A 13,294-nucleotide genomic window follows, 5' to 3' on the forward strand; every position below is an offset into this window, starting at 1 on the left:
TATTTTCCTTCAAGTTTATTTAAAAATCTAACAAACAGGAACACACACTTGAAGGAGTAAAGTAGAAGGGTTATGTTCAACCAGTCTTTGCTTATTGAATACACTCCTGCTTTGTGAAACTCAGTGCTGGAAGCAGACAGCCATTCTTCTGAATCACTGAAGGAGCATCTATTATACAACTTTATTCATGTTCCTGGACACTTTCTGAAGTCTGTTAAGACACTGAACAAATTTTCAATTCCTTTTTTGCTTCTTTGCCTTTTACACTTACGATTTCACCTGTCAAACCCACCTCTACAATTCAAAATATTTTAAGAACAAGGCAAAAGGAGCTCACAGAGTTTGCTTCTCAGATGGCCAACAATATACATTAGTGCTTGTTCTTTCTTCTATGAAGAACTGTATGACCATGGAACGGTAAGCTTGGCATCTGATTTAAGATGATGGTGTTTTCACATCATTTGCTTCATTTCCTTCTTTTTGAATAGAGAACCCATATTTAAATGTAACAATCACAGTCACTACCAGTACAGCAGTGGTAACTAAAGTGGATATCACTACTGGAATCCACCACTTTTCTGGATCATCCACTGGCTCAGATGCTGTGAAAACAAGGAAAGAGAAAAGATGCTAAGCCCTCACTACACTGTAAAATATGGCCAGACCCCGGTGCCCAAGACACTGCTAATTAGGAGGTAAGCCCGTAGAAAACTTCACTATTCTAAAAATGTATTTATTATATGTCAGTGTTGGGAACCCCCCCCCCCTTTTTTCCTTTTTTTTTTTTTTTTGCTCCATGGACCAGATGATTACCAGGATCAGGCCCAATTTGACAGGGGGAAAGCCCAACCCATCCATCACACTGTGTCATTATGATGTCACATGATTGACAGTTGGGCACCCTCCCGCCTGTCAAATTCCCTTGCTTGGGGTTTCCACTTGGCAACCACACTACAAGGCATGTGGTTTTGCAATTTAAACATGTTGCAGGGTTCCCAAAAAATAACTCAAAAGAGGCAATAAGCTTCATCCAGCAGAATTTTCTTTTACTACTGAAGGCAAATGAGCATAACAGTCACAAATCCAACTCTTCAGGATTGGCACAGTCCATAAGAAATCCAGTTGCAGCAGACTTACTTTACACTTACAAGAAGACTAAAACTTAGCACCTAGACCTACTATGTACAGAACACCACACCAGAAGGAAGAGTCAGAAAGTGAAACCCAGGCTCCTTCTGGCCTACTGTATTATTGTAGGACACCATGACCTTGAGAGAAAGAGATAACAGAAGCAGCTTAACTCAGCTTCTATGAAAGGATAAACCAAACACCAGGAACCTTCTGCTTCTTTCCAGGCAAAATGGAAACTTGTTAGTTAGAAACTTCCAGCTTGCACCAGCTTGTATCACACAAAGAAGGCTCCAGAACCTTCTTGAATCAATAGAATAGGAAATATCTCTACGCTTTAAATCAATACTTTCTGTACCAAAAAATGCAAACCTGACAGTTGTCAGTTTCATGTTTGGTGTTTTGGAAAGCTCTGAGCATAGGGCTGCCAAACTGCTTATTCCTCTCCTCCCCACAGCTGGAGTTTGTAAACAACAGCAACAAATGGGTGTTGTTTATAAAATGTAACTTTCTTTCCCACCAGTTAATGGGGATTGGGGAGGGAGTACGTTTTACAAGGCAAAGCACCCATACAGTATATGTATATTCTGCTCTTTCATGGGGCTTTCAGTGGTCTTCCATTTAAACTGCCAACAGATTACATCTGCTTAGCTTTGAAAATGTTGTTTACAGGCAATTCCCTATGGCAGTAGTTCCCAATTAGCTAAGTACCATGGACCCCCTGTATTTCAAAAGCTAAGCCATGGACCTGCTGCTTTTGAAAATGTTGATATTTCTGTGGGAGTTTTTGTTATATGAATGCATATGTGAAATATATATCCATATATTCATTATATATATCCTCCAAGACATCCCAGAGCAAAACTAGGCCACATGTCTTCTGGGCCATGCTTCCACAAGAGTCACGTAACCTGTGCGAGAGCACAGTGCCCCCAAATGGGATATCCATGACAGTTGGTGGGCATGTGCCACAGACCCCCTGGGTGAGTTACACAGACCCCCCAGCTGGGAACCACTGCCATATGGCCATCAAAAATCTATACTCAACACTTTTTAACTGCTCTTCATTACAACTCTGTAAGAAAGGTACCTTGTAGCATTTTTAGAAAAGCATGTTTGCCATTCTGGAGAGGGTAACAAATTCTACTCACTCCCCAGCAAGGATTTCTCAGAATAATGTTCAAAGTCATGTCGCTGCTCCTCAATAAAAGACCAGAGCATACATGTACTATGTGTTAGGCTTTTTCGGTGTTGCCTTTTAGTTTCTGAAACCTTCATTCACAGAGAGACAGAAACATGGTTTTTTTTTCTTTTTAAAGAATCAAACAAATGCTAGATTTCTATACGGGATTTAGTGACTGTCACCCAGTAGTTTACAGGGAGGATGTCATATTAATACTTTGTCTACATTGTAATATGATTTTTTGTTGCTTCATAGTTTGTGAAACCAGTGTTAACCATTAGGAATGCCTTAGAATATTACCTAATTGCAAGGAAAGTCATAATTAAAAAAAGGAAATGCCTTATCAAAGTGAGGGTTCAGTACTACTTTCAGTAATGATTTTTTTTAATCCCTCTGCTTGTATAGACATAGCACCCTAATGCAAACTCAAATAGCTACCCTGGCTCAGGCACTATCAGTTGTGGAAAAGGAACTCCCAATGAAACTTGAAAGTAGCTTAGTGATTTTTACCTAAACTCCCAATATCTTGCTAAACATTAAACTCACCTAATGGGGCTTGACAGATCCATGAAGCATTTCCTGAACAAGGAGCTGATATCAAAACAGCCACAGCAGGTTGCATCTGAGGACACAACTGCTCGGCATCAAAAAGAATCCTGAAACATGAAGTAGACATATATCTAAACAAACCTAGACAAACAACACACACTTTATGCTATAAACAGCTTAGGATGGTCAATAGTAAACTCTTGTGGGTGGGAAAGTGAACATGAATAGTCTGATTCCAATGTTATACTCTAATATTTAGCATTTTGAACACTAAGTGGTCCAACATATACTTGAATCTAATGCTTTAGATACAAACTGGTCTTTGCCTTAGCATGATTTGATTGTTTCAAGGTTTCCGTAATTATATGCAAAATATTGTAAAACAGGTATTTATATAATTATTTATCATGCACTTGAATATCATCTTACAGAAAACACAGGAGTATAATTTTGTTAAATAATAATAATGACAACAATAATTTTATTATTTATACACTGCCCATCTGGTTGGGTTTCCCCATGAGCCATGTTCTATTAAAAAACAAACAAACAAACAAGCAAACATAAAAAGCTTTTTTTTTTTTTTGTATTCACATGCAGCAGCAGCAAAGGATCCATAAGTGCAAAGGGCTATGGGTTTCTCAGGCTTAACAACAGAAGTTTACAACATGTATGAAAATGGATTTTAAGAAATTAATCACCAGCAGTGGAAGTGGGAGAGACTGTCATCAGGAATACAGTGGTACCTCGGGTTAAGTACTTAATTCGTTCTGGAGGTCTGTACTTAACCTGAAATTGTTCTTAACCTGAAGGACCACTTTAGCTAATGGGGCCTCCTGCTGCTGCTGCGCTGCCACAGCACGATTTCTGTTCTCATCCTGAAGCAAAGTTCTTAACCTGAAGCACTATTTCTGGGTTAGTGGAGTCTGTAACCTGAAGCATATGTAACCTGAAGTGTATGTAACCCGAGGTACCACTGTACAATGACTGGGGAGGGAAGATTTAAGCCTTCCCTCTCCAACTGCTATCCAGTTCAAAACTGTTCCTATTAAAGACCTCCTTGTTATTACAATCAACACTCAGAATGCACAAACCAGTATCATAGCCTCCTATAGAACAATTTAGGGGGGGAACATTCCAAAAAGTTAAAGTAATCTGCTTTTTGATTGCAGAATGATGTCAAAACTACAGGATGATGTGGTTCCCAACAACAAGTAATACACACACACACACACACACAGCCTTATGGCATAATTATTCTCTAGTAAATCAAAATTTGGGAATTTGTGAAAAGAGAGCTGTTTAATTTACCTGCCTTCTAGCTTTTCTTCCTGTGAAAGCCACATTTTTGGCTGGAAATCTGGGCCAGCTACGTGAACCCAGAATATTTTAGAGATCACTTTAGCTACCCAATCCTGCAAAGGATTAATAGTGACAGAAGACAAGAACATCTGATGACAGCTGAAAATATCCAACATCTTTTGAAGTTAAATTTCAGTTACAAGTTTCTTTTAACAAAAGACCGCATACATGTCGCACTGCGCAAACTAGTAGGAGGTTTTCGGCCAGTTAAAAAGAAGACCGGGAAATAAATTACAATAGATTAGCATGATTATGTGAACACGAGAATTTCCAGAACATAGCTTTGAGTTCTTTTGTTTCTCAGCAATGAGCCATTCCTAAGTTTATCCTATTTGTTCTATATAAAATTAATAGCAGCTTGTTTTGAATTTATGGTTTTAAAGAAAATATTAGCAAAGTACTATATAAAGGTGCGCGCGCGCACACACACACACACACACACACACAATTTTTTTTAAAAAAGGTTTATTCTCACACTTCTCTACTTTCAGCCCACTACTAAACAGAAATAAGACCTACTGGGGCAGAATTGCAACCTGTACTATTTTATCTCCCCGTGTAATCTAACAAGTTTCCATAAGATGAAAGGCAGTAGAAACCCATTTAAGAAATCAGAGAATGACAGTGTCTCTTTTTTATCTACCTGATTGATGCCTAAGTCACTGACCTTTTCTTCATTGCTAGTCATATGTAGAAGCCGGGCTCCTTTAAAAAGGCTGCACATGTATTCTGCATCACTATGATTAATCTGCCCATATGAAGGAATGTAATAACACTGTCCATTGAAGTATGTCCAACTGTAGTAACAAAACTGGCTTCTCAGATCTTTTCAAAAAGAAGGAACACAGTGGGGGGAAATGATGCACTTACATAATTATCACTAGGCAGGCAACAGTACAATAAATAAAAGGTCACATTGCCCCTCACTATTTTGAAACAAAGTGGGTCCCCATCTATAGATAGAGCTGCTTAGCTTCTTGCCTCCCACAATTCTTTGCTCCTGCCTGCTGTCACGTGGTGAAAAACCACCTACACCGTTGGTTCCATCATCCCACAAATTAAATTGAACAGATTACAAAAATGGAATATATCAATAGCCTCAAGCTAATAAGACCACTTTTGTCCCACTACTGTAGTACTCACTTATTTCACAGAGCTTTAAATCATGTTCTGAGCAGGTCACATCACCAGCACACTTTCCTGTTAATCTATTGCATGGTTTATCTTCTGGACATTCTGGGCACCTTTCTTGACAAAAGGCTCCAAAATGTCCTTCTCTGCAAGCTGAAAATGTATTTTAAAATAACGAACTAATGTTTAGATAAGAACAGTGCTTTATGGTCCCACCCCCTTCAAAAAACAGTAATCTTTATCTAAGTCCCCATACAATAAGGCATGTAGGCATATAGATCTGATTCCATGAAGTTAAACAATATCCCCGTGAGTGCTGAGAAGCAGTGGCGGAGCTTCATGTTCCGGCACCAGGGGCGGAGAGCAGGCAGGGGCGGGGCTGGGGCACGTCCTGGGGGCGGGGCACTGCACCTGCGGGGGCAGGGGGCACCCGCAATGGCACCCTGGGGATCACGCTGCCAGGGGTGGTGCGCGCCCCCCGCATTCCTCTTCCTCCACCAGTGATGAAGGGCACCGAATAAATAGGGTCTACTTATTCCTTCCTGTGTGTGTCCATAGGGGATGGGAAGTGGGAGCAGTCCCCCCCCCAAAAAAATAATATTCTGCAGATTCCCAGTTTGTTTGTTTTCATGTAAGTTTTATTCAAAGTTTAGTGATTCCAAGTTTTTAATTCTTTTATCATGCAAGTCTCTAGCCCTTGTATAACCTCAAGTATGAAGCAAGATGTACGGGCAATGTTCTGCTCATTCAGTTTGTGAGAAAGGGAACAGAGGGGAGAAAGTCCGTTGTGCACCTGGAAATCACTGCACTGAAAGGACACATTAGTGGGAAAATGTAGGGAGGCGACGTGTTGAGATTTCTGCATTTTCTGCATTGTGGAGGGTTGGACTAGATGCCCCCTGGGATGCCTTCCAACTCTGCAATTATATGAGTCTATGCTAGCCCTGCCAAATAACCCAGTGTTGTATCCATTTTTATTTGGGAAAGGGGAGTTAAAGTAGTGTATACAGTCTTGAAGTGTAGTTTTTATCCTGGTTTGTCTTTTTTTCAAAAAGGGAAATGAAAAGTGTCAGGTGGCTATGAAGTTTATTCTAACAGAACTGTAATTAATTAAGGCAGGGAAACCAGGAAAAAATCAAGGGGTTCAGTCATGGTGAAAGACACTGGGCGTCTTCAGACTGTGTTCTGCAAGAGGGATTCAAACACATTCCAGAAATTTAGGCTTGCGAAATTAAAGTGGGTTAAATTTATATAGCAAACTGGCAGGCTGGATTCCTAATCCCGAGCCCAACCCTCTTGGGTCAATTTACGCCAACCTCCTTTGAAGATGTCCTTTGAACACCAGTCAGCTAACACTGTCTGGGTGTGCAGTACATTAATTTTTCATAAAGAAACAAATGAAAGCCATTCATTTATAATACAGTATAAATTTTATACGAAATACATATACTCAAGGACATCATGGGATAAATGGTTAAACTTGCCCAGTGCCCTTGATGATTCCAATGTCTGAACGAGAAGCAGGTTTTGCCTCTTCTTGATTCTGCCTTATATTATAGCTTTCTTACTTTATCCCAATTACCTTAATGAGAAGCACTGTGAACAATGCCAACCCTTAACTATACAGCTTTGCCCTGGATTCTGTTTCTTGTTTATGTTAGAATGTGATGGGAACAGGCTATTTTAGAAAGAGCTGCTATATTTTATTATTATTGTTATTGCTACACATTTTAGGCGCATCCAATAGATGCACGATTACCAATGTGCAGGTCCTTTTGGATGCAGAAAAGGGGCGGGGCATGCTTATATTTGCTACCCTGATGCTTGCGGTGCCTGGGAATAGAACCCCTGCGTGAAATGGCCGCTGCCTGTATTTATTTTTATCCTGCCTTTTCCTTAGTATGGGACTTAAGGTGGCTTACACAGACAAACTAGAAAAACCTAAGAACATAGAAAAGACAATAAGTAAATGTAGCTAAACACTAACAGAATGAAAATAATATTTAAAAGTCCATTAAAAACACAGACAAAAATTAAACCATCACAGCACCAGGCTGCAGACATATGACTTTCAGCTAACTTTGTGAAGCATGTACATAAATAGGTCATTACTGTGATGATTAGTAACAGTGTTCCATACCTTTCTAATTTCCTTTTCTCATTTTTTTGGCTACTCCTTCCCATAACCCTTCCCCACACTCAAAAGTGGACAGTTACCAGTTTTCATGAATGTAGCATCCGCCTTTGAGTTAGTTGAGATCAGTTCTTTACCACTGACTGGTACATACTGTCTTTTCCATAAGCTGATTCCAGTGCATTTTTCTTCTAAAAGGCAGGCTGATATTGCAAGCTCCTTTTGTATATACATTTTGTCCCCCATAGGCAAGATGAGCATCTTTCCAGGGTATAGCCAGAACATTTTGGCATCTGAAAGGTATTTTAAAATTCTTTTTTTTTCTTTGCATTTTCTTAGAATAATCTGCCTGATCATATTGTGCCATTGTGACTTCACTTGTGTCATTATTATACACAGAGCCACCTGGCTTGCCAATTAATAATATGCTGGCTTCCTAAATTCCTTTTTTCTACCAAGCGAAGTTCGAATGTTGCATTTGAAGATGGCTTTCTGAACAATGAGGAACGTGGGTGGCGTTGTGGGTTAAACCACAGAGCCTAGGACTTCCCGATCAGAAGATCGGCGGTTCAAATCCCCGCAACGGGGTGAGCTCCCGTTGCTCGGTCCCTGCTCCTGCCAACCTAGCAGTTCAAAAGCACACAGTGCAAGTAGATAAATAGGTACTGCTCCGGCGGGAAGGTAAACGGCGTTTCCATGTGCTGCTCTGGTTCACCAGAAGCGGTTTAGTCATGCTGGCCACATGACCCAGAAGCTGTACGCCAGCTCCCTCGGCCAATAAAGCGAGATGAGCGTCGCAACCCCAGAGTCGGTCACGACTGGACCTAATGGTCAGGGGTCCCTTTACCTTTTTCTGAACAATTTACTGCTGTGCAGGAAGACATTGTACTGAATTCTGGAATTATTATTATTCATCTTGAAACTACTATTTATAACATTTGGAGTTAACAACCGACTAACATCTGGGAATTTTGTACAGGGATACCAGCCAGTGGTAGTTCCAAATATAGACCAGTAAGCCAGTCTTGCAGTGAGCCACAGACCTGGGCAAGTAACAATTGATTTTGCACAAGTAGCTTTGCTGAACTAATAGGAATATAGAAAGCTACCTTATACTACCTCAGAATGTTTATCTATCTATCCTACTATTGTCTGTCTCTAAGGTCTCAGCCATCAGCCACTCCCTAATATTTTTAAGTGGAGATATCAATAACAGAACTATGGAGCTGTCTGTGTACAATACTGCTCCTCTGCACCTGATCCTGTAAGAGTATATATAGAATTAAATATAATTAAATACACAATTAATAGATTTAATACAGGGCAACCCAACGTTTCATACCAAGTGGGCTACAAGAGTATTCAGACATGGAACCCGCAGGCTGCCTTCCCAAAGCCAGCCAAGCAAGGTGCTAGACATTGGGAAAGAGACCATAGGCTCTGGCAGGATCCTAGAATCCTCCCACCTCCTTCCCCAAGCTGGGGAAGCACTAACTAGGCTTAAGGAGGAAGGAGGAAGGAGGACTCTAGGAGCCCTCACGCCTTCATCCCAAAGTCCAGTGCCTTGCTTACAGGCTTTGGGAAGGTGGTGCAAGGGATGTGGGGGGGGGGTCATATGTTGCCGAGCGCCACCAAATGGGCCACCACATGTAACCCCTGGGCCATGTGCTGGACCACCCTGATGTAGATGCATGTTGTGCGTGCAGACAACCCAGCTTGGGGAGGGGGGTGCTTGGCAATGGGCACTGTCCCAGGTGGCACATTTCAAATTGATCTTGACACCCATCTGACCCTTGGGTCACAGTGTACAAGCAGCTGGTTCTATAAACAGAATGCTAAGTCAGGTCACCATGGCTTCAGAACATTCAGTACATGCAAAAAGGCATTGGATAACTACCGTAAGTTCCAATCTGCCTATCAGCCTGAGAGGTGTGTATCATGTTAAGTCATTACTGAAAGTGACAGAGATCACGTTCACCAAACATCCCTACTTCTAGTTGGGAACTGTTGTGAATTTTCTCTTACCTACACTTCTTTTACAAGCAAAGATAGCAAAGAACGAACACGGAACTTCTTCAAGGTCCCCGTTCTTCCTCATTTGTGTGCAGGTGGAAGAAGCTTTTCCGTACATTTCTTGACTAAGAATCAAACACACAAGAGGTTATACCAAATAAACTCTTGCACATGTGGGATAACTTCTGCAAGCACAATAGAATGTACCTGATCACAAGAAAACCAGCTCTGTAGCTCTCCCAAGCCTCTTGGGCAGGGTATAGGGAACATGGGGGAGTAAAAGGAGGGGAGGTTGCATTGTACTTGCAGAAGTTGTTCTGCGCATACAATGATTTAGCTGGATGCAACCCAAGGTAAGCAAGGTTAAACACTGCAAAAATAAAAATAAAAATCACCAATATTTTAAATTATAGTGTAACCTTATGAGGCTTTGCCCTCGGGTAGGAAAAATATTGCACCCGGGAAAGGGAAGTGGGAGTCAACAGACACTCAAGGAATACCGTATTTTTCGCTCTATAACACGCACCAGACCATAACACGCACATAGTTTTTAGAGGAGGAAAATCCGTAGGCATGCCACCTGTAGGCATTCCCTCTATAACACGCACAGACATTTCCCCTTACTTTCTAGGAGGAAAAAAGTGAGTGTTATGGTGCAAAAAATACGGTAGTTTCGGAGAAAAAGCTTTATTTCTACCATCCATGAACTGGTAGAAGCAGCAAGTGTGATTAGTCACAAACAAGCACGGGTTCACAGTCATTTGCACAGAGTATATATTCCCCTTCCAGTTCCCACCCCCTTTCTCCTCCTCTTCCAGAGTCCTTCCCATGAGTTCCTCTGAGCATGTACAGAAATGTCTTGGGACTCTTGGCATCCTTCCCAGGAAAGGGGGTAGAGAAGCCTTGCGTCTCAGCGTGTTCAAGATGTTGCAACTGAATGAGATAAGAGTCAGTTCCCAGTCCTGCTTTGGCATTGACAACTGGCCAAGAAAATGAGACAAAGCATTGTTCTATTCAGCTACCTTTGTTGCAGAGCAAATGAGCAGATGCTTAGCTAATGCCTTTAGCTGAGAAATTATTTTGAAAAGCTTTGAGAAGCTTTGAGCCTGCTTTTTGGGGGGGGGGTGACTTCGGGCCTAGGTGGGGTCACCTGTCCTCACATTCCTTCAATAGTAGATAATATTTTAAATTATAGTATATAATAGGCAAGGTAATTATAGCAAAATATAAAGTTTAAAAACAAGGCTATACAAATGAATATCAGAGAAAAAATTGAAATGATGAACTTTAAAATGTTGTAATTTCTATTTATATGTTGAATTTGAATGGCAAATCTTTACATTAGAACTGAGGACTCTAAATCTGTGACAACACTGTATCCAAAAATGCCCCCTGCCATTCAATGGCATATTTCTTGATCATTTAATAATTAGTAGACAATTTACTAAATGCTGTTACAGGTGGCTGCTAAATACTGTCAGTAGCATGTCTGAAATTTCAAAACATTGCCTGCTGTCCTGCCTTCACAGTCTGTTTCAAATGTTGCTGCTACAACAAAACCACTGGATGTTCCATTCTGATCTAAAATAAGAATCATAGAATTGTAGAGTTGGAAGGAAGCACAAGGTTCATCTAGTCCAACCCCTGCTATGCTGGAATCTTTTGCCCAACTTGGAGTTCAAACCCACAGCCCTGAGATTAAGAGTCGCATGCTCTACTGACTATTATTCAGTAAATGAGCTGGTCAAGCTATGTGTGGCAGAGCAGATGCAATCGCCCTCTAAGGCTACTTGGAAAGAAAGCTGTAATAATATATTGCTTCAAAAATTTGGTTTTTATCCAGTAGCCCTCCTAACATCTAATGTGCAGTCTAGCTGAAGGCTTATTAAAGAGCATTTGCAGGAACTATTGGTCAGACAGGATATGGAAGCAGTGAAGGCAATGATAACATCAAATACCTGCTGTCTAGCTCAAACAAACTAGTTATGTTTAACACAGTAAAGCTTGCGCTAAAAGCCCCTCAACTCAGGAAAGCCCTGGAGTCCTGTCGTGCCCTGAGTTTCCCACCTGAGTTTGTGAAGTGTTTTATAATGTTTTGATAATATGTGCTATAATATGTTTTTAAGACCTGTCTGTTTTTATTTGTTTTGTTCTTGGCTATAACCTGTACATGTATTTGGTTGACCAATAAAATCTGATGACTGATGAACATCCCAACAGGTGCTTATTTCTTATAATCAGCTAGACAACTAAACCTGCCTAATACACCATTAATGAAAGCAGTAGTTTCTCTTACGAGTTAGTCATTTCTTTGAGTTTTGGCACTGCTGAGTCAGTCCATATAGCATCCTTTATCATAGACATCAGCCAGACCTGCAGATTAAGAATACACTTATTTGATAGACATACTGAACATCAACAGCATAGTTCTGTAATCTGCCCTATCTGAAAAAAGAATTGTTTGAAACTATTTATCTATTATTTATTTAGACCATTTCTATATCACTTAATATATAAAATGGCATCTCTAAATGGTGTACAAAAATTAAAGCAAGAACATATAACTTGAACAAGTAGATGAACAATGCAATGTAGATTTTTTCAATATGTCCCTTTCCTTACTACACATTGTTCGGATCTTTTTGAATGTTCAAAATATTCAGCAAAGGGGGGGGGGGTTAGGATTTTATAATGTAACACTGCCAATTATGTCAAGACAGAGCAATGGCAAATAATGATATAGCCACTTACTTACTTTATGCTCCAGGACTAAACAAGTCTACATGTTTTCCCTAACATTGTCTTCCCTATCTTCATATTTTAACATATATCATAGGTTTGATATGGGAAAATTGGTTGCATTATATGATATTTAACATCAGCAGACACCCACTCTAGAGCAGAATAAAGACTCCAATGTCAGGCCTGAAATAGTAGCAGAAAATTCTCTTGCTCTCCAAATGCATGTTAAGTTTAACTTCTGTATCCAATAGGAGAAGGTACTGTTTTTCAGTTGACAGGGTATAAAAAGGCAGGGTATAAATAAATAAACTCTTATTTCTCATTATTTATGCCATTCCAGAACTGTGTCAGTTTATGCATGTTACCTTTTCCTCTTTCCTTAGTGGCAGTCGTATAAGTTCAGTTTCATAATAAGCATTGCAGAAATCCTTTGCTCCTTCCCAAGTGAATTGCTTCACCGTCTCTATGTAATAACAATTGTCCTTCCAGTACCACCATCCAGGATCTGTTGGACACTTAAGATTAATCACACCTGAGAAATTAACAGCAGCATTTTAAACAAATATAATTTCCAAGTCATTGCCCCCACCCCAGCACCAGGTCAGAAGTGTTGTAACAATTAAGCCTGCTTGCAGAGGGCTGATACTCAATCCACTACCCACTTGATGCCAGAAATAAATTGGGGTCATAAAATAGTGTCCAGTACATATGTTATAATAAATGAATGCTGAGTGGCGATGTATCAGGAAAGTGAGCCCTTCACTGCCCATGCCAAAACACACCTGGCTAAAAAGAGAGAAGGGTAGCATCAGACATCTATACCTGCAGAGATTGCATGGCTCTTTCATTTTTCTCAAAAAAAAAAAGAGTCAAAACTTCCTGTGGTCCAAAGGGGGGGAAAAGGAAGAAACACAATAAAAATATGGGATGACTTCATCATATGGATGCTCCTTAAAAACTGAATGAGGCATGGTAATTCCATACTACACACCTAGTGTGAAAGCACCCCAAGTCAGCATAAGTCACTATCTGGTTACATCATAAAAACTTTC

The 13,294-nt window shown here is 40.3% G+C and overlaps 1 protein-coding gene across 9 annotated transcripts in view; it reads right to left on the minus strand.

Annotated features, from left to right (window-relative positions):
- Window positions 1-13,294, minus strand: part of LOC310699640 (uncharacterized protein) — a 77,770-nt gene continuing 64,476 nt past the window's right edge. For 7 of the 9 annotated variants that reach the window (XM_083487767.1, XM_083487766.1, XM_083487765.1 and 4 more), the window contains 9 exons: window positions 12,608-12,774; window positions 11,797-11,873; window positions 9,513-9,625; window positions 7,571-7,780; window positions 5,366-5,506; window positions 4,890-5,047; window positions 4,172-4,275; window positions 2,858-2,967; window positions 1-602 (listed from right to left, as the gene is read on the minus strand). In XM_083487767.1, the coding sequence (XP_083343893.1) occupies window positions 436-602; window positions 2,858-2,967; window positions 4,172-4,275; window positions 4,890-5,047; window positions 5,366-5,506; window positions 7,571-7,780; window positions 9,513-9,625; window positions 11,797-11,873; window positions 12,608-12,774 (1,247 nt within the window). In that variant the 3' untranslated portion in view covers window positions 1-435. The remainder of the gene's footprint in view (window positions 603-2,857; window positions 2,968-4,171; window positions 4,276-4,889; window positions 5,048-5,365; window positions 5,507-7,570; window positions 7,781-9,512; window positions 9,626-11,796; window positions 11,874-12,607; window positions 12,775-13,294) is intronic. The other 2 variants (XR_014522188.1, XM_083487764.1) reach the window with 2 other exon arrangements.

This window comes from Podarcis liolepis, assembly GCF_965112155.1.
Source record: "Podarcis liolepis genome assembly, chromosome: 2".
Classification (NCBI taxonomy): domain Eukaryota; kingdom Metazoa; phylum Chordata; class Lepidosauria; order Squamata; family Lacertidae; genus Podarcis; species Podarcis liolepis.